This window comes from Sorex araneus, chromosome 5 (genome assembly GCF_027595985.1).
Source record: "Sorex araneus isolate mSorAra2 chromosome 5, mSorAra2.pri, whole genome shotgun sequence".
Lineage (NCBI taxonomy): Eukaryota > Metazoa > Chordata > Mammalia > Eulipotyphla > Soricidae > Sorex > Sorex araneus.
In genome coordinates, this window is record NC_073306.1 from 137,839,582 (window position 1) to 137,860,936 (window position 21,355).

The following is a 21,355-nucleotide window of genomic DNA, read 5'->3' on the forward strand; positions in this document are numbered from 1 at the left end:
CTGGACCTCACTGGGTTCCAAACTATGACTTCGGGTAAACGAGCTGGGGTAGGGGGTCAGGGGCATTTCCTTACCAGAAATATTTGGAAAAAAGCTTTGCGTCCGCCTTTTATTAAAACAAATTTCCAGTAGGGGCTTGAAGGGCAGTAGAGGGGGTTAAGGTACTTGTCCCACACGTGGCCAGCCAGGGTTCAATCCCTGACGCTGCACAGAGTCCCCCAAGCACCACCAGGAGTGATCCCTGAGCACAGAGCCTGGAGCAAGCCTATCAGGCACCGTCAGATGTGCCCCCCCCCAAACAAAACCCCAGAAGCCACCCAGGTTTAAATGTGACACATGTGACCCCTTCTGTCCCACTGTCTGGAAGGGGAGCCCCCTCCTTGCCTGCCTCCTTTCTTTATTCGTCGGAGCTGGGGTGGGGGGTGGGGCGGGGGGCTTACACTTGGGAGCAACTGTTGCACCTGACTTGAGCGATGCTCGTTCCAGCCCACCCTGAGGCACAGAGGCCACTGCTGGCGCTTGGGAATCGCTTTTCTCTTTCCCAAGAGTGCGGGTCAGGGCTGGGGGGACGCCCTGCGGTCCCCACCGCCTCAGCATGGGGCTGCCACGGGGCAGAGGAGTTCCCTCCACAGCCCGTTGCTAGGGGCAGGCGGAAAATGTTTTTCCTCTCCCTGCCTGGGGCTGGGAGGGGTGGCTTTGATGTGAGGCGGTGCCTGTCAGCGCGTGAAGTGACCTGAGCCCAGGCTGGTACCTGGAGGGGATCAGCTGCTGGGGCGCCCGGTGCCCTCCCTTTGGTCTGCCGCAGTGGGAACGGAGCTCGGCCTTTCAAGTCTGCACTCTGCGGTTTCTCGGGCAGGAGTGCCAGGTCCTTTATGGGTCGGCTCCCTTGGCCGTTTTGATCCCCTCCCTGGGCGCCCGCCCAGCTCAGGAACTTTCATGTCACATCCAGCCTGGCCACGGGCTTTCGCTCTGGACTCCACGGCCGAGCTCGGTGCTCCGTGATGTCAAAGACTCGGGGGCAGGGACGGTTGGTTCCGGTCCCAGGAGAGAGGCACCTGGCACAGTCAAACCTTGCACTCGCCTTCAAAGCCGCCTGCTTGTTTGTTCCTCCCGGAGGATGATAAAACAGTCACCTGCTGCCAGGCCCGCGGGTGCAGATGAGCAAACGGAGACCAGAGGGGTCAGGCATCCTGCCACCAAAGGCCCCGCCTAAAACTGACATGCAGCCCAGGGGCCTCTCCGCAGTGCTCACAGCAAGTGCTCAACCCTCAGTTTCTTCATCTGTGAAATGGGTCACGGATTTCGACCTCCTGGGAAGCTGATGTAAATGTCTTTCTCTAGTGCCAAGTTAACAAGAAGAACGCCCCTCTTTATACTCCGTTCCCGCTTCCCCTTGGGCAGGGAGGTACCCAAATGTAAGGACTCAGCTTGACCGGATGGTGACAGGGGTGGTACCAACTCACACGAGTGCAGAGCTTGGGTAAGAACCTGTTGTGATGATGATGATGATGATGATGATGATGATGATGATGATGATGATGATGATGACGACGACAGCCCCGGGCACAGTGTGAGGCACATGGGGTGCAAGACAGGCACAGAATGTGCCCAGGAAACATTAAGACAGAGACGAAGCATCCCCCGTGTTTATCTTGGCAAAGCCGCCTCCTTTCAAAACTACCAGCTAGCCAGGAACAAAGGAGCAAACTGCTGCTCTGGAAGGCGACCCAGCCCTAGTCCCTCTGGGCAGAGCCCCGAGGTCTCCACCCACCCAGAACCCGCCCCCACATGCTGCAGAGCCATAGGGTTCCCCGCTTCTCTCTGGGACATCGGCCATCATCCTCTGCTCGAGCACGCTGAGAGAGCAGCAGGGAAGTTTCGAGGTGAGGGAGTCCAGTTAAATTCGAAGTTCAGATAAGCCCATGAATATTTTTCCTAGTAAAATCGTGTCTCAAAGATTGCAGGAGACCTAAAGAGCCGATTAAAAGTATGCATTGTTTACCCGAAATCCAAACTTAACCGAGCGTGCTGTATTTTAATTTGCTAAATCTGGCGGCCTTACAAAGTGACTGGGGCCGCAGGGGTGTTAAGCCAGGCATGCCTGAGCTTGCGGGCCTCCCTTTCTCTCTCCTGCAAAATCCACATGATCACAGCAGGGACCTCCAGGGTGGCTGCCAGCATTAAAGAGAGAGACGGAGTGAAATGCGCTTTGTAACCTCGATTGAAACGTTAGTCAGGACAGGAATTTCATTTCCCTTGATCTCAGCTGAGCCCTGGGCGTACAACAGTATCTGGCACGCTGTTGGCTCTCCGTAAGTCTTTAAAAAACCTAGTCTTTAATGGGGGAGAAGGGCCCCCCAACGGTGCTGAGCGTGGGGGTGGGGGTGTCTATGGCACGTGGTGCTAGGGACCAGTCTGGGGCTTCCTGAATGCAAAATAAACACACCAATTCTTGAAGCCATCTTCTGGCCTTTTTTTTTTCTTTTTGGGTCACACCCGGCAATGTGTCACACAGGGTTTACCCCTGGCTCTGCACTCAGGAATTACTCCTGGCGGTGCTCAGGGGACCATATGGGATGCTGGGAATCGAACCCTGGTCGGCCACGTGCAAGGCAAACGCCCTACCCGCTGTACTATCGCTCCAGCCCCTGGCCTTTTCTTTTGATAAATGAAAAATTATGGGTACAACGCTCCATGAGTGAGGAGCAACACCAACGCTACTGCAAGAACAATCAAGGGCCAACGACCAAGGCGGAAGGCACCAGTGCAGCCCTGCGCCTGCGCACACCATCAGCGCGGGCTCAGGGGCGGGCCCGGCGCATGCGCAGTCCCAGCGCGCAGGTGCAGGGCCCACGCGCATGCGCAGACCCAGAGCAAGCACAGGCCGAAAGTGTGGGAAAGTGGCCTCGGCGAGTTCCGGTGCTCAGGGTCGCGTTCCCGTCCCCGCTCCCATCCCCGCGGGTCGTGTCCTCATGGCCTTCGCGTCCATGGGGCCAGAGGCCTCGTTCTTCGAGGCCGTGAACCAGCACCGGGCCTCCCTGCTGGCCGCCCAGAGGCGAGGCGGAGGGCCGGCGGGCGCGCCCCAGGGCCCGGCCCCCAGGTACACGGCCTGAGAGCGGGAGACGGCCCGGGCCACCTCAGGCACCCCCATTCCTCTCGGCGCCCAGCCTGTGACCCTTAACTCTGGCTCCAAAGTCTGGCAATGACCCCTGACCCCGCTGGTGGGACGTTCCCCTTCTAGAATGTTCCAGAAGCTTCCGCGCTGCTGGGCAACAGCTTTCTGGGGTTTTCCGGGACTGAGTTGAGGGGCAATTTGGCGTTGGTGAGGGGTTTGTGTGTGTGGGTGTAGAGGCCTCTGTGTGTGTGCATGTGTGTGTAGAGGCCTCTGTGTGTGTGTTCGTGTGTGTGTGTAGAGGCCTCTGTGTGTGTTCGTGTGTGTGTATAGAGGCCTCTGTGTGTGTGCGTGTGCGTGTGTAGAGGCCTCTGTGTGCGTGTGTGTGTAGAGGCCTCTGTGTGTGTGCGTGTGTGTGTAGAGGCCTCTGTGTGTGTGTGCGCGTGCGTGTGTGGGTAGAGGCCTCTGTGTGTGTGCGTGCGTGCGTGTGTGTATGTCGATGGGGAGTGGTGGGTGGGACTTTCCAGGGTTATAACCGTTTTTAGGGGGAGCGGCGAGAAGTGAGGCTGTGGGTTCTCATTCAGAGAGAGTGGACCCAAACGAACCAGGGAGGCGACGTGTTTGACGTGGTCCCCGGGGGCGGGCACCTGTTGAAATGACCGGGTTCGGGTCAGGCCGCGCAGGTGCGGGCCATAGCGAGGACGGAGGGGCCCGCCCCGCTCCCCCCTACAGCCCAGCGTGCCACGCTTGCCCCTGCCTCTGCCCTCTCGGTTTTATCGGCAGAGCTTCGCAGCCTGAACAAATCAGTGTCTTCTTTTTAAGCCCAAGCCAACTGCCAAAACAACAGAAGAAAAGAAAAACGCACCAGCAGACACATTTTTACAGGAGGGTTTGAGCGGGGGAGTGGAGGAGGGGAAGGAGCTTTAACTTTGCGTTAATTTGCTACGTTAATGAACAGTGAACATTTTGGACATAAATCGGTCCGATTGTATCTTAGAGTTGGTTACGACACTTCCTTGAACTTTTTCCACCCCCAGACGGGAGAAAACGAGATGTTGGAATGAATTTTTATCTGCTATCAGAGGAGAGACTGTTTGGAAATTTATTTTCTGATCCATGCGTTTTTCAATGAAAGCTCTGACGTTTTCTGTGGAAATTACACTGCTTTTTGCCTATTTTCTAGATTTAATTTGATTTCCCCTCCTAGCAGATTGTTAATGGTATTTATAACAGAACAACATTTTTTGAAGCTGATGGCTTGTGAAATTAGAAGTCAGCTGACAAAAAAAAAAAAAACTGGGCTAAGTCTTAATATTTTGCTCTAAAGTGGTGCTAAGAGTTGCCAAGTCCTTTCATGGTAGTGATTAAAGTTTTTTTCTTTTTGTATCACTAAAATTCAAAAGGACTGAGATCAGTTAGAGTAATGCACTACAACAGAAGTATTTCTTTTGAAATGTTCTTTTCACATTGCATTTTTGGAAAAGAAATGAAATCCAAGACCAATATTACATCATTTTAAATTAAAACATTTTCAGTAGTATTTTGATCCAATCAGTTTGTATTTAAAGTAGATTATTATGAAGAATGCTCAAAATCCATTGCTAAGTTCTATTTCTAGTTATTACTCTAAATGGGAGGTGTTACTTTAGCAATTGATTGGAAAAAATTACAAGAAAATTGTATTTCTTGGAATGAAACCGCTATAAAACTTGTTTTAATGCTATACTAGTGTCACAATATAATGGGAGTGATCATTATTGATATGGATTACCTTCTGTTAACTAATGAAAAAGGGGTTAATACTGGTCTGAGGAATGTTACGCCATGTTAAAGGCCTTATACATAACTGAAATTGAATCTCTGTGTTTATTGTTTCAGTTCTGAGGTTCTTGCATCTATAGAAAATACTATCCAAGACATAGTAAAAAGCTTGGCGAGAAACGAAGCACCTGCATTCACAATAGACAGCAGATCAAGCTGGGAAAATATAAAGTGGGCATTCTCTTAAGTTTATTTTTAAGTGTAGTGTGCCATTGCTTGAATATATTTGAATTTGTCAGATTTCATTCTTATTGTCTTTATTCTGCCAAAAATAGATTTAAGGAATTTTACAAAGTACACACCATAGAATCAGGTTGTGTAAACTAGAACAAGCTATGAAAGAAGGTGAAAGAAAAACACTGCTAGGAACAACTGTAACAGTGAAAATGAAGTTTCAAAAGAGAATTCAAAATGCACATGAGCAAATCTTGCAGTCCTGCTGAAAAGTGTTCCAGACTTGGGTCTGCACTTTCAAAGGGGGAAATGTGACCTGTGGGAATCTCATCTGTGCTTCCCATGTAAACCACTTGCTCAGGGAGCTACACCCAGTTCCATACAGAGATTGAAATAAGTGTGTCCTGAGCACATTTCAGAAACTCTTTTCCCTAGCACCTCTCCTCTGCTGTCACTTGTCTAAGGAGGGCAATACCAACCAACAACATCCAAGTCCCCAAATCTTCTATAGCCCTTTATTTTGTTTTGCTTCTTCAAATATTCAACCTGGAGAAACATCTACAAAATAATGCAAAATACTACAAGAACAGTTCTCAATAAAATTACAGAAACAGAGCAAAAGTTCATTTGAGGCACCTTGGGTGCTAAATACTCAGTATCAGTATTGATCAATAGAAATTATAAACCTTTAAATCATGTTTTCAAAGTTGGGTTTCATTAAGCCTTAAGAGCTGACACATGGCATCTTTGCCTGGTGCCTTCTGCCACCTTTAGGACAGGGTTGGCAGTTCAATTTAGTAACACAATATAAATTAATTAATATAGCTTTGGAGGTACGTCCAAAATAAGATATCTTAAAACAACACTAAATTGAGTAATTATTTTTATTATTTATTTATTTTCGCTTTTTGGGTCACACCCGGCAATGCACAGGGGTTACTTCTGGCTCTGCACTCAGGAATTACTCCTGGCAGTGCTCAGGGGACCATCTGGGATGCTGGAAATCGAACCCAGGTCAGCCGCATGCAAAGCAAATGCCCTATCCGCTGTGCTATCGCTCCAGCCCCCAAATTGAGTAATTATTAAAAGAAAGAAAACACTAATAAACTTATGAGATTTTTGAAAATAGTTGACAAGAAACAAAACACTAATAAACTTACAAGGTTTTTGAAAATAGTTGACACACACTGTCTTCCCAAGAAAAAATACCAAGATGCTCGCTGCATAAAAATATATAATGCATTCATTTTAAACACTGTCTTTTAGTGCTTCTCTTTGTCACAAAGCTAATTTCCTAATTACCAGAATTACCTATGCTTATGAACAAGTTCCTCAAAGATTCAGTTTCAATAGGACAGTAAATATAGACCATTTTGTGTTCAGAGTCTAATTCTGTTCATCTAATTCCCCTGTTTTAAAATGATAGGTTTGAAGATTCTGTGGGACTTCAGATGGTATCTAATTGTGCCATGAGAAAAATCAGAAGTGATTCAACAAAATCAGTGAAAAAGTTTGGTAAATGACCTTAACTTTTAGTACTAAAATGATTTTAGTTATTTTCTGGGTTTCGGTTGTTCCTAGTCAAAGACCACCCAGTACTTGAAATAACTTTTTAGAATTTTTTATGTCACTAACCATGGTAGCATTTCAAAATCAATTTTCAGTTTAAATAATTCAGTACATGTCACCCTTGCTACTGTTAGTACCATCAAATTTGTCTAACTCTACTGGTAATTATTGTTCTATATATTATTACACTGCTATAATAATTTTCATCATAGATAAAAATAATATTTATGTTATAGAAAGCAGGTAGAGTTCAAATCCTTGATAGCAATATATTTTGAATTAGGAAGAAAAATGATGAGCATAACTTGTTGATTGTGTCTTATTTTGCAGCTCTAATTCTTAAAATATTATCCATGATTTATAAATTGGTACAGAGCAACACTTATGCGACCAAAAGGTAAATACGTTGACCTGGAAAATTCCTCTTTAAAATGTAATGTAGTATTGAATTGGATAAACTTTCAAGGTATATTTTGAAGTGTTAGAGAAGTTTGCTAAACTATGGGTAATCAATGTAATCATTTACTAGTTGTATTTCATCCACTTCACATTTTCTTTAGATAATACCACAATTCTTGTCAGAATTCGAGGAGAATATGGTTAATTAAAAATATATTTTTTAAATTTTCATAGAGACATATATTATACAGACAGCCAACTCTTTGGTAATCAAACCGTTGTGGACAATATTATCAATGACATTTCCTGCATGTTGAAATTGCCAAGGAGGAGTCTACATATAGTAAGTAACAATACAAAACATTTTACTTTAAAACAATGTATAATTATAATAGAATAATAAGTCTGTTCCTTTTGATATGTGTGATAGAATTTTTTTTTTTCTCATGAATTTTTGGGAACTTTTTGTTTTGTTTTGAAGTTCACACCCTGTGGTGTTCAGGAGCTACTCTTAGCCCTGTGCTTGGGAGTTGCTCCTGGCAGAGTTTTTAGAACCTTATGCAGTGCCAGGGATTAAATGGGCTAGGCCGCCCATGAGCAGTGTGGGCACTCAGCCTGTTGAGATATATCTTCAACCCTCATCATGAGTTTAAATTATCTAGTCTCAGTATAGCCCCTGATTCAAATGAGCAAAAAAATGGGATTCCCCAAATAGATTTCACTTCTGAATACATTGAGAGAAATCATTTAAAAAATTCTAATCTGGGCTGGAGCAATAGCACAGCGGATAGTGCGTTTGCCTTGCACATGGCCGACCCGGGTTCAATTCCCAGTATCCCATATGTTCCTCTGAGCACCGCCAAGGGTGATTCCTGAGTGCAGAGCCAGGAGTGACCCCTGTGCATCGCCAGGTGTGACCCAAAAAACAAAAACAAAAACAAAATTCTAATCTGAACTTTACCAAGTGTACACATGGAGCCCTAATGATAGTACCATGGATAAGGCGCTCGATGCTTGCCTGGCTTGTGGCTGACCCAGGGTTGGTCCCGGACACCACATATGGTCCTCTAAGCACTGCCAGGAGCAGTCCCTAAGCACAGAGCTAGGAGTAGATCTGAATTCCACCAGGTGTGGCCTCAAGACAAAACCAAAAAAATTGTGAATAGTTTTCAAATATGTCTATTATCTTTTCAGTTATCTACATCAAAAGGTTTGATTGCCGGCAATCTGAGGTACATGGAGGAAGATGGCACCAAAGTGAATTGTACCTGTGGTGCAACTGTAAGCTTACTGAGTATTTTCACATTCCCAATACCCTGTCAGAGCCTTTGCTTTTAAAATGAATTTTATTTCCTTCTTTGTTATATAGTTTGGAGATTAAGATTTTTTTTTGAGATTAAGATTTTAAACCAAAGGTAAAGGGTGCATAGGTACTTGATTTGCAGGATTATATATTATATGGTTTCAAAATATGTCATTTGTCAGGTGTCATCTGAAAGAGACAAACATAAGGATTTCTCTAAGCATTGTTCAGTTGTGGAACGGGAGTGGGCTCCAGGGAAGAGCATTTACCTATGGAAGCAGGGCCTGGGTTTTATCTCTGTCACCGTGACAGGGACCAACAACAAAAAGAAAACCAAGAATCCTGTTGATTCAGGGAGAATGAAGCTTGAGGTTTCAATAAGGTTATTTGTATACATTTCAGACTATTTTCCATTTCTGAAATTAATGTTTCACACTATACTGCTGTTAAGTTTGGATGTATACAAGGCCCAGAGCAACAGACTGGCACAACCATCAGAAAGGGCCAACTTAGTGATTTATACAGGAGAAGGGTGATTGCCATGAGCACAGCAAGGAAGTCTTTCCTTGTTGGGAAATGGTTTGGGGTCGTTCATCTCTTTTCCTTCTGAGGAGTAAATGTTTCCCACTGGTTTTCTTCTTTCATTGACAACCAAAGGTTTCTTTTCCAAAGAAAAATGAAAATATAAAGTCAATGTGATAAAAGTTAAAATGTGGTTATCCTTACTTTATATTTAAAATAAAATTTGTCTTGTTTTTTTAAACTTAGGCTGTAGCTGTGCCATCTAATATTCAAGGAATTCAGAGTATCCTTTGAGAGGGAAAAACATTCACCCATTACTCTAATAAGTCGAGCATTCATCTTGTAAACGGAACCAATTAGACCTTATAGTGGCCAAGATGAACACCCCATGGTTTCTTCTTCAGGACTCCCAGGCGTTCCCCATATTGTGGGGAAGACAGACCTAAAGATTTGTTTCTATGTTTGTAGATAAAATGGAAACTATTGAACTGAAAGCTGCTTTTCAGTTGGTGGTGAAACTGAAATACCTTTGTCTTCTGTTATCAGCCTTAACTTCACAGACTTAATCACAGATGCGAAATTTCTATTAATTGTAGAAAAAGATGCAACATTTCAACGTCTCCTAGATGATAGCTTTTGCCACAAAATGTCTCCCTGCATCATGGTGACGGTACATCATAGATTTTTAACACAGTTCCAAGACCAACACAGTTTAGAACATTTTACAAGGGAGTTTATGGTGTTATTTTCTAATCAGTTAGAAGCACCTTTTGGGGTTATAGAACAAAAATGCCTGAAAAGTTCACTTAAATAACAGTAAATCTCACTAAAATAAGGGTAGTAGTCCCATTTTTTAAGTATAGTGACTTTCTATAGTGAGTTTAGCCAGTCTTTTGGGGGGAGGGGGTCACCTTTCCCAGGGGCGTGTCTAGATTCAAGCATGGTAGCCCTGAGTCTGGGGCAAAATGGGACAAAAAAAGCTGCTCCTCCTTTCCACACTCCGCTTTGTGTAGCAAGTTAATTCAGTCAGAGGCACCTACTTACTTTCAGTGTTTGAGGAAGTGCCAGTAATGCAGAACTGTAGGACTCAGGGGCCAGAGTGGTGGGTGCTGAGGCGTCTGGGAAATGGGGGCAGCCCCAGGGGCCTTGTGATAGAATGCTGAAGTATATTTGGTGGAAGCATCGGTTAGATCGGGCGGGTCTGGAGCCAGGAAGCCTGAAGGGAGCGGCGGGTGGTCATCTTGGTGTCAGGACCAGCGGGAGGAATTGCGAGTGGAGGAGACTAAGGGGGAGGCCTTTCCTAAGTGCCAGCCCAGTGTCCTTGGGAAGCTGGGACCTGAGGGATCAGAATGACTGACATGATGGCATGGCTGAGAGTCATCTCTCATTCCTCAGCCCGGGGGAGCCCCGGAGTATTCCAGGGGGAGATGGCATCAGAAGGGGAGGGCACAGGCAAGTGACCAGTGAAGAAAACAGATGAGTGAGAAAAGAAACCTTGCGGGGAGGGACTAAGGGTCACTGGCAAGAAGCTGTCATTCAGAGGAAAGATATTTTAAACATTTTTGAACCACCGAGAATTAGAGTTACAGAGTGATTCCTGATTGCGTCTTAGGGTTCCAGTGCTCCAACACCATCCCTCTGCCAGGGCCCTAGTTTCCCTCCTGCCCCCTGGGCTGCCTCTTGGAAGCACAATTTTTTTTTTTTTTTTTTTTTTTTTTTGGTTTTTGGTTTTTGGGTCACACCTGGCGATGCACAGGGGTCACTCCTGGCTCTGCACTCAGGAATTACTCCTGGCGGTGCTCAGGGGACCATATGGGATGCTGGGATTTGAACCCGGGTCGGCCGCGTGCAAGGCAAACGCCCTACCCGCTATGCTATCACTCCAGCCCCGCACAATTTTTTTTTAATCTTTTTTTTTCTCTCCTCCCACCCCCCACCTAGTGCAGAAAGGAGGAAAGATTCGGGGTGTGGTTTTGGAAATGGGATTTTGAGAGTTTAGCAGGAAATCCTTGTGACATTTGCCTGCTTCAAAGTGGAGCCCATGGTTAGATGGAAGGTGCAGCCTGAAGCCTCTAAAATAAGTTGGGGCGGGAGAGAGAGAACCGCAAGTAGGGCCCTTGCCTTGCACACTGCTGACCTGAAATCAATCCCTGGCACCCCATGGAGTCCCCTGAACCCCGCCAGGAATGATCCCTGAGCACCACCGGATATGCCACCCCCAAAAATAGTCTATATTTGAGCCCCAGAAATATCTTCCTGCGGAGGCTGCCCTCAGACTCACTTTCCAGCTTCATCCTCCTCTTTTTCTTGACTCATACCAGGACAGCTCAAGAAAGCGGCAGAGACCTGGGTCTCCAGCTCTCGCTGGGTGCTGGTATTCTGTTTGATACGAACACTTTGGAGATACACAGATAGCATAGCTGGCCGTTGCATTTGGGCCGTCACATTAGAAGACAACAACCACTGTAGAAGGGAAAAAACACCCAGCACAGCACCCTCTTTGCCTACCTGTTACTCTCCCTGTGCCCTGCTTCTGTGCCCTGCCCAGTGCTGATGATTCCACTACCGTGAAACACCCACAAGCCCAGCAGCAGCGGCCTCCTTCGCAGTGCGGAGCTGAGACTAGAGGGTCAGACCGGGAAGGGGCCATTTGACACTCGATGCCCCCTGTACATCTACCAAAGGTTCAAAGGTTTGAGTGGTAGAAGTCTGGCCTTGTACCACTGAATGTGCTCTCTTTCCTCCGAGGGAAAGGTTCAGCGACACTGTCAACACTGTCGTTCACTCAGTGCTCATGCTGCGCCTGGGTCTCTGCTAAGCACTCGACATGGCTCGAGTCGGCATGTACTCTCATGGTCTCATGTCAGCTGGTAAAGGCCCTCACAGCCCTGGGAGGCAGGGGCTGTCAGCATTCCATCCCAATAATAGGGTCCTGGGGTGCAGGGACGTAATTACCACCACAATAAATGGCTGTTTGCACTCACACAGCTCCGCACTTCTGTCAAGCGCTACTCACTGAATTTTGTGTGGCAGGCATATTCATCTCCATCTTATAAATGATGCCACAGCCTAATAAGACTTGATAACCAGCCCATTGTCTCCCACTAGCAATAGGCAGAGAGGGAATTTCAACTCAAAGCCCTTCTTAATCTCTGCTTGCTTCCTTTGTTGCTCATGTTTTATGTGGTTTTCTGCTTTTCTCTCTTAGTGTTACTTTAATACTCTGTACATTATTTTTTTCTACATGATTAGTGTTTTAATAACTTTGTGTTATTTCACCACTTGAGGTTTATTAAATCCTAAATTTAAGCCAGGTACTCTTCTGAGTGCTTTATGATTATTAATTTAAGCTCCATAATAACCTTATGAGTAACCCTGTAAGTGTTTCACAGAGCCCTGAACCAAACACAGGCTGGTTTCCTCATCCCCTGGGTTCAGCCCACTGTGTAGTGCAGAGCCGATGGCACAGCCTCTCTTGTCCCTGAGGCTAGATCGTCTGACTCCTTAGTCGCTCATCGTCATCAATGGTAGCGTCTTATGGTAGTGTCTTCGTGCAGACTTTCGCCATTCCTGTTTGTGCTGAAATATTTCCTTAGGACTCTTTCCAAGGACTGGGAGTTTGAGTGAGTGTTAGGAACCGTGGTGGGCATCTTAGCGTGTTGTACATACTGTGCATTTTCTCTAGTCTGCATCAGTCTTCCCCTGCCCAAAACCGAAAGTGAGTTTCTACACTTTCAGTGAAATTAGGCCATTGTTTCAATAGTTTCGTTCTACTGGAATTAAAGTGCTTACTTTCACTCTTGCTTTTAGGGAAAGGGAGTACCTGATCTGAACACGAGACTTTTAGTCAGGAAGCTGTGGGATACATTTCAGATTCCCATTTTCACTCTGGTAGATGCTGATCCACATGGTAATTTATCATCACTTGACTATTTGAAACAAGAGTCACAATTAAACCATATTTGTAGTTGTGGTTTTACTTAGAACACATTTTTAAAATAGTTAAAAATATTATTGATATGATTCATGACTAATATGATTCATGATTAATTTGAGTCAGTTTATATTGTTAATTTGTCATATTAAACTAAACAATAAGTTCTTCATTATAATATTAGCCCACAAATATAATCATTCTGTAATGATTGATAGCAGATATTAGGTATAGTTTATATCTAACAGATACTAGATATAGTTTATAGATATAACAGATATTAGATATAGTTTGAGAGTGCAAATGTTGAAGGCTATAACATACGAGACTAATTTTAGCAATTTTTTTTTTACCAGGCATAGAAATAATGTGTATTTACAAGTATGGATCTATGGTGAGTACAGAAAAGTAGTTTCCTATTTCACCATTGTAATATTTGATGTTCAGTCATGTTGCTTCTGCATTTCCTCGTAAGCAGGGGGCCTCCAAATGTGCCCGGGGAGCTACTTACTAGTCTACAGCCAGTCTCTTTCAGTGACTGATTCAGCTTTTAACACAACCAGTGTCACCACAGATGGCAAAGTAGGATTAGCTGTGGGCAAGAGGCATTATTATTCTCTACTCTCTTGACCTGCCAAAAGGACTGTGGTACCCCAAGGTTCATAACACTGTGTGATCAACAAATATACTCTGGAAATTATATATAACCTCAGATTCTAACTTTGCCAATTTCTTTTTCTCCATCATAAGAAGTGAGAAAACCACCACGTCAATGCTAGAATCTGCCAGTGCCACTGCCTAGGGTTCTCAAAGTGTGGTCCAGAACCAGGACGGTCAGCCTCACATTAGGACTCACAGAACTTCAGATCTCAGCCCAAACCCCAACCCCACCCTTGTTTGGAATCTCTAGGGGTGGCCTACCAAGAGCTTTTGGGGATCAGCAGTGTGCAGCTTGAGTGTCCCTGGGGCATGTTTGTAGCAGATGGAAAGGACAGCAAGACGTTAAGACATTGAGTCACAGTAATAAATGCAGGCCAGAGGATTCGTTTGTAGTTTTATTTGATGGAAAATCAAAGACACATACTATTGAGAGGTTTTCTCCCTCTCTGTGATTGGAAGTCCAGCTGACTGACTGAAGCTCCAGGTGACTATCGTCAGTTCTATGTGAACTTTAGTACTTTCCTTTCTTCAAAAGTGAAAAATTTGGCTACAAAAACAAGTATTCTAATTCTCTGCAGTTTAGTCTTGTCTAATCTTCTGTGTTTTGTTTTAGTCTATGTCCTTCGAAGCCCACAGTCTCACCGTTCCAGCTGTAAGGTGGCTTGGTCTCCTCCCTTCCGATGTTAAAAGGTTAGGTGGGTGCTGAGAACTCATTGCACACTGCAGAAGGTGTCAGAGCCTAAAAGCCCATTACAAAAGAACACTTTGAAGGATTTTAAATTTATATTGTTCACACTGACTTGGGATTATGTAGTTATGAGTTTGATTCACAAGTATTCTTCTACTTAAACCACTAAAATATTGGGGCCAGAGAGAGGATAAGGGGGGCAAGGAACTTTCCTCACATGTGTTAGTCCTGGGTTTGATCCCTGGCACCCTGAAGGTCCCCAGAGTCTGAGCACAGAGCCAGTAGTAAGCCCCGAGCATCACTGGGTGTGGCCCCAAAACCCGAAAAAGAACTACTGAAATATTTAACAGATGAATTTCATTAATTAAAGTTCAGCTAGCAAGAAAACTATGACTTTTATGGCAAAGTATTGTGTAATATTTTTATGCTTAGAAAATATAAAACATTTAATTGAGTTAAATGGTAATAATTGAGAAAAATCATTTGCCATATGACTCAGGTTTCGTTGTTGCTGTTTTGGGGTCACGCCCAGCAATACTCAGGGATTACTCCTGGCTCTGTGCTGAGAAATTACTCCTGATGGTGCTTGGGGAAACATGAGATTCTGGGGATCAAACCCGGGTCAGCTGTGTGCAAGGCAAGTGCCTTACTCACTGTACTATCTATCACTCCTACCCATGACTCAATTTTTATCATCTATTTAAACATTTAGTTTTATTAAAAATTTCCTCTTAAAGTTACTAAAGTTTTGAAACCTAAATTTTGGCAAGTTTAATATATACATACATATATCCATTATAGAAAAGTATTGATAAGTAGGTAAAAATGACCCACATATGTGTTGCTTTTCCCATGTCTGTTACTTTCTCTGCATAATCATAAATTTGAGATCACACTTTGTTATTTTATAATCTGATATTCTCTTATACATGATTATCTTTTATATCAGTAATTACATTTGTCCTCTATGGCCTTATTTTAATTCTCTTGTCATTGAGTCCCACTTCTGGACATACCAGAATTTATCAACCAACCTGTTGTAGGGGACACTGGGCAGTTTCCAGATCACTGTTCTCACAGTGTTTGGAGAGACCTTCCTGTAAACTGACCCTCTGCTCATGTCTCTAATCCCGTAGAACAGATTCGCATAATTGCTGGGTTAAAGGTGATATACATTTTTCAGAGTTTACCTCTGGACACATTAATTTTCATGCTTTCCCCATTAATTTTTTTTTGTTTTGTTTTTTGGGTCACACCCGGCGATGCACAGGGGTTACTCCTGGCTCTTCACTCAGGAATTACCCCTGGCGGTGCTCAGGGGACCATATGGGATGCTGGGATTAGAACCCGGGTCGGCCGCGTGCAAACGCCCTACCCGCTGTGCTATTGCTCCAGCCCCCCCCATTAATTTTTATGCTTAGCACACACCTCTCCCTAAACTCACCATAGCACTGTAGCACTGTCGTCCCATTGTTCATCGATTTGCTTGAGTGGGCACCAGTAACGTCTCCATTGTGAGACTATGTATTACTGTTTTTGGCCTATCAAACTCACCATATTACCACTTTAATTCATCTCCACGCCACTGTCATTTTTGGTTTCTGGACACACCTGGTCATGCTTAGTGATTACTTCTGGCAGGCTTATAGTACCTTATGGGATGCTGAGGATTGAACAAGGGTCAATAGCCTTTAAGACAAGTGCCCTACCCACTGTACTATATCTCCAGCCCCTAAAGTTAAGTGATGATGAATTTAAACATGCTTATTGAATTTCTTTTAGCAGTAAGAAAACCTTGGTATCAGGTTATTGCTTCTTAAGTACAGAGTATAAGCAGATTTTGGGTAATCACCATGTCTTAGAAATTATGGGAGCCAGAACAATAGGACCGTGGGTAGGGGCTTGTCTTGCATGCGGCTGACCCGGGTTCTATCCCCAGTATCCCATATGGTCTCCCAAACACTGTCAGAAGTGATCCCTGAATGCAGAGCCAGAAGTAATCCCTGAGCACTGGGTGTGGCCCTAAAACAAAAAAGAAAAGGAGTAAACTCAAGAGTGATTACTCTATGTTTTTAATACTTTTCGCTCCAGTGAATCCAAGTTTTGTTCACTTTTGTGTATATATGTTTGTCTGAAGATGATTTCTAACGCACATTCAGTGTGAGTAATCTAGTAACTGTTAAAGTGGAGAGGTCAGGGGAACTCCGGTGTCTCACGTGTTCCCCCAGAGTCCTTCCAAATAGTCCTGAAGTCAGAATGCCAGCAGGGTGGTAGCGACATGAACATAATTTCAAGGGAAGCTCTTGGCCTAGGGTCACAGTGTCACCAATCCAGAAACTTGCCACTGGCAAATGAAATTATGAAATTAGGGAGTCACAAAAGACTTTGAAGCTGGAGCTTTCAAGGGGAATTCAGGATTTGTGCTTTCAAAATGTAGCCCACACCATAAATCCTGGATCTTGCATGTTCTTGAACACTTTGTCAAGGTAAAATTACATTATTTAAACTTTGAAACTAGACCTGTGTGCACGCATCTAGTATGTATAGGAGGTGTTAGAGGGCCGGAGACATTGTCCAGTGGGAATGGCACTGGCCTTAGACATGGCTGACTTGGGTTTGATGTCTGGCATCCCCTGTGTTCCCAGGGTTCACCAGGAGTGATCCCTGAGCACTGCCAGGTTGGCCCAAAGACAAAATGTTAAAAAAAAAAAAGTGAGGGACTGGAGCGATAGCACAGTGGATAGGGCGTTTACCTTGCACGTGGCCGACCCGGGTTCGATTCCCAGCATCCCATATGGTCCCCTAGGCACCGCCAGGAGTAATTCCTGAGTGCAGAGCCAGGAATAACCCCTGAGCATCGCCAGCTGTGACTCAAAAAGCAAAAAAAAAAAAAAAAAAAAGTGATAGAGTAACTTTCTTTTTCCTTTTTTTGCTTTTAGGGTCACATCTGGCGATACACAGGGGTTATTCCTGGCTCTGCACTCAGGAGTTACTCCTGGCGGTGCCCAGGGGACCATATGGGATGCTGGGAATCAAACCCGGGTAGGCCGAGTGCAAGGCAAACGCCCTACCCACTGTGCTATTGCTCCAGCCCCGTAACTTTCTTTTTCATTAAGAAAATTCTTAGGGGCTGGAGCGATAGCACAACGGGTAGGGCATTTGCCTTGCACGCGGCCGACCTGAGTTCGATTCCCAGCATCCCATATGGTCCCCTGAGCACTGCCAGGGGTAATTCCTGAGTGCAGAGCCAGGAGTGACCTCTGTGCATTGCCAGGTGTGACCCAAAAAGAAAAAAAAAGAAAGAAAATTCTTAGTGAATTACCAAGAATTCAGAGCCCAGCAGAACCGAGGTCCTGGCACCTGGCCCTAGCCTCACCCCGCAGGCTGTGCTGCTGAGAGCGAGTGCCACTGCCGGCCACTAAGCTGTGACGGGGATGCACGTGGTGCTGGTGCTGTTGGCATTGAGCTTATAGCCAGTGCCTGCCATTACCATGTGGGTATGGCATGGAGGAAACCACTCAGAACTTCTACCATGAACTTGAAAACTTGCTGGTTTAAGGCAGGATTTCTTCAGCTTTTCCACTCAGGACCCCTTTTATCCAGGAAATACCAGAAACACCTTGGATGGATTCATAATGTGGTTCATTTTGAATTTTTGGTCATTTTCAGAAACCTTTCACTGTTGCCTACTTTTTTCTAACACCCCGTAGGCAGTTCCATATTACCACATGGGGCGGCAACCCGTAGTTTAAAAAGCAAGGGGCTAGCAACTGGAGTGATCGTACAACAGGCAGGACCTTTGCCTTGCAGGTGGTCAGTCCAGGTTCGGTTCCCAGCACCACCTCTGGTTCCCAGAGCCCTACCAGGAATGATCCCTGAGCACAGCCAGGTGTAACCCCAAAACCAAAAGAAAAGGGGAGAAAGGGAAGGCGGCTGCAGCAGGGTCGAGGACAGACCAGACTCAGCCCAACCCCGTTTCTAGTCATGGGTTGAAAAAGTGGGTGTTGAGGCGGGAGCAATAGTCCAGTGGGTGGAGCTCTTACCTTGCACCTGTGTTCGATCCCCGATACTGCCAGGGGAACCTGCCCTGAGCATTGGCCGGTGTGCTCCCGCCCTCCTCACAAGGGGATGTTTACTCATCTTCTTCCCTTTCTGAGTTTCTTGTAGTACAATAAGTGCAAGTGAAATTTAAATGTATGTGCTCTTCCAGTTATAGGAACACTGTTTTTGCTGAATTGGAGATCTATTTTTAGGTTAAATATATCTAAAGATACTTTGATTCCGCTGACAAAACAGGACCAAATGAAACTTGACAGCATCCTGAAGAGACCTTATGTTAGCTGCCAGCCTTTGTGGAGACAAGAAGTACGTCTGTCTTTGTCTTTAATTCTCTCCCTCCCTCTCTCTCTCTTCCTTTCTTCTTTTGTTTTTTTGTTGTTTTTGTTGTGGGAGGGATGAGAATTGGCCACAGCTGGCTGTACGCAGGGCTTACTCCTGGCTCTGCACTCAGGGATCACTCCTTGTGGAGACCAAGGGACCATATGGGGATGCCGGGGATGGATCCCGGGTGAGTTGCCTGCAAGGCAAGTGCCCTACCTGTTGTACTATCACTCCGACCCCAAGAAGTTATGTTTCTCTTTAAAATTTCAGTGTTTAATTTTTCACTGCCTTTTATTTAAGTAGTATATATTCCATAGGATATTGAAAGTAGCCTCCTTAAAATATTATATAAACAGCATATAATATTTGCCAATAAATGATTATTGGAACATCAGATAATAAATACTAACAGATAAGGGTTGGATGAAGATGGTGTGATTTCATCCCTGTCACAGTTACATAGCCACTGATCAGATTGTGTCATACATAGTTTATGGGGGACTGGGAGGAGACGGCATGGAATGCCAAAGACCGCAGATCACTCCTGGTTATTGGAGTCATCGATATTAGAAATCATCCTGATATTTTTAGCTTTACAGCTCTAAAATATTCTGGCTGACCATAAAGGCTACCATTCATGGTTTGGGGGAGAGAACAGGTTCAGTTACGTTGACTAGTTTGTTGAGTTGATGGAACTGGAACAAAAAACTCTGATGTGACCCAACTTACTTTATTGACAGATGGAACTAATGGCTGAGAGTAAAATGAAGGCGGAAATCCAAGCCTTGACCTCCCTGTCATCAGATTATCTTTCCAGAGTATACTTACCTAACAAATTAAAATTTGGAGGATGGATATGAAAATATATCCAAACGACGTGGGCTTGCAGGAAGCTTTTCATTCACTTTTGTCTTCAGTGGTGATACTGCTGAACATGTATTCTTAATTCTCTAGAGGTAAATTAATTTATTAATTACATTTTCTGTCAAAATGATGCTGTATTCTACTTTTCTTTAGAAGCCTTTATTTTATGTCTCTGTAGAAAATGATAGAATCCAGTGCTCTAAAATAAACTATAAGAGAACATGTTGTTACTTCTAAATTTTATTTGAAATTTCTATGTATATGCAATCAAAGTATAAGAAATATTTTACTCTATGCATTATAGCCATTAAGGCATGTGAAGTATTCTATTAAAATAAAAATAAAATAGGGGCTGGAGAGGGAGTACAGCAGGCAGTGTGCAGCGACCCTGGTTTGACCCCGGGTGCTCCTTCTGGTCTCCCTGGCCTTGCCAAGAGTGTCCCTAAGCCAGTGGCCCGGAGTCAGCCCTGAGCACCGCTGGGTGTGGCCCCCAAACAAAACATTTTAAAAGGATAAATTAGGTTATATTATTTTTTTTTCTTTTTGGGTCACACCTGGCGATGCACAGGGGTTACTCCTGGCTCTGCACTCAGGAATTACCCCTGGCCGTGCTCAGGGGACCATATGGGATGCTGGGATTTGAACCAGAGTCGGCCGCGTGCAAGGCAAACGCCCTCCCGCTGTGCTATCGCTCCAGCCCCAAGGTTATATTATTTTTATTTATTTGTATTTTCCTTTGCCTTCATAGAGGAAAAAATGGTATGATTTACTTGAACATTTTCCCTAAATTTTTATTCTCGGCCAAATTCAAGTCACTGAATTCTGTAATTTAGGCTTATAGAAGGGCGGGAGCGACAGCACAGCGGGGAGGGCCTTTGCCTTGCACACAGCCCACCGGGGTTCGATTCCTCCGTCCCTCTCGGGGAGCCCGGCCAGCTACCGAGAGTGTCCCTCCCGCACGGCAGAGCCCGGCAAGCTCCCGGTGGCGTCCGCGATATGCCAAAACCAGTAACAAGTCTCGCAGTGGAGACGTTACTGGTGCCCGCTCGAGCAAATCGATGAGCAGCCGGAGGTGAGAGTGACAGTGAGAGAGTGACAGTGAGAGTAACAGTGAGAGTGACAGAGAGAGTGACAGTGACAGTGACAGGCTTATAGAGCTAAGAACGTCCTAAGGTACACAGAGGCTTGCGATGTGGCTAAATCGCGGTCTTCCCGTCAGTGCTCGGACGTCCGCCTCAGAGAACTCTCTGGACTGTCACCCGGCGTCTGGGAAACGTGCTGTCACCGCTGATAACAGGACCCGGTGTCACGGGGCCCCTCAGGTCGCGCCGGGGTCCCCGCCGCGGGCGGGCTAGAAACCTGCGCGGGCACGGAAGGGGGCGCTGCCCCCAGCGCAGCGCCGGGCGGGCGTGGGCGCGGCCGGGCGGGACACGGCTGTGGCGGGAAGCGGCTGACTGGCTGGCAGCGCCCCCTGCTGGCCGCGCCGGCTCCGCGCCGCCGGCAACGAGGGCGGCCGAGGGAAGCCGCGGGCTCCCGAGCGACGGCAAGTGTCTGCGCCAGGCCGCGGGGGCCGCCCAGCCCCCCTGGCAGCGCCGCTCGCCCGCCCCGCCGCTGTGGAACCCGAGGAAAGCGGCTTTTCGCCCCGGGTGAGGCGACTGGCCCCGCGCTCGGCCTCCGTTCCCCGGAAACGGACGCTCAGAATGTGCTCGCGTGAGAAGTTGCCCAAGGAGCGTCCCCTGGCGACTGCCCGGCACCCCCGAAACGCAGCTCTAGTTGTGACTGACTTCTCACCTGCACAGCGCCATTAGAGTCTGGGTTTCGTTGGACGGGCCACCCCCGCCGGTGCTCGGGGAGCACTCCTGGCTCCGTGCTCGGGGATCGCTCCTGGCGCCGGGCATCAAGCCCTGGTTGGCCCACTGGAGAACGGGG

General features: G+C 45.9%; 1 protein-coding gene across 2 annotated transcripts; it reads left to right on the top strand.

The window, feature by feature from the left end:
* Nucleotides 1-2,972: 2,972 nt before the first annotated feature.
* SPO11 (SPO11 initiator of meiotic double stranded breaks) lies at nt 2,973-19,488 on the top strand. 2 transcript variants are annotated; one of them, XM_004620263.2, is made up of 13 exons: nt 2,973-3,100; nt 4,991-5,104; nt 6,534-6,622; nt 7,007-7,073; nt 7,310-7,418; nt 8,270-8,356; nt 9,147-9,183; nt 9,461-9,570; nt 12,711-12,810; nt 13,191-13,228; nt 14,108-14,184; nt 18,436-18,547; nt 19,303-19,488. In XM_004620263.2, the coding sequence occupies exons 1-13, from the start codon at nt 2,973-2,975 to the stop codon at nt 19,420-19,422; spliced, it is 1,188 nt and encodes a 395-aa protein (XP_004620320.2). In that variant the 3' UTR covers nt 19,423-19,488. The 2 variants fall into 2 exon arrangements, with proteins under 2 accessions (XP_004620320.2, XP_004620321.2); XM_004620264.2 differs by lacking the exon at nt 4,991-5,104.
* The last annotated feature ends 1,867 nt before the right edge of the window (nt 19,489-21,355 follow it).

Bases quoted from the DNA above. Each gene is read 5' to 3' on its own strand.
- SPO11 (XM_004620263.2), top strand. From the start codon at position 2,973: ATGGCCTTCGCGTCCATGGGGCCAGAGGCCTCGTTCTTCGAGGCCGTG. The intron at 3,101-4,990 runs GTACACGGCCTG...TTATTGTTTCAG, and splicing joins CCCCAGGGCCCGGCCCCCAG to TTCTGAGGTTCTTGCATCTA. The intron at 5,105-6,533 runs GTGGGCATTCTC...TTAAAATGATAG, and splicing joins TCAAGCTGGGAAAATATAAA to GTTTGAAGATTCTGTGGGAC.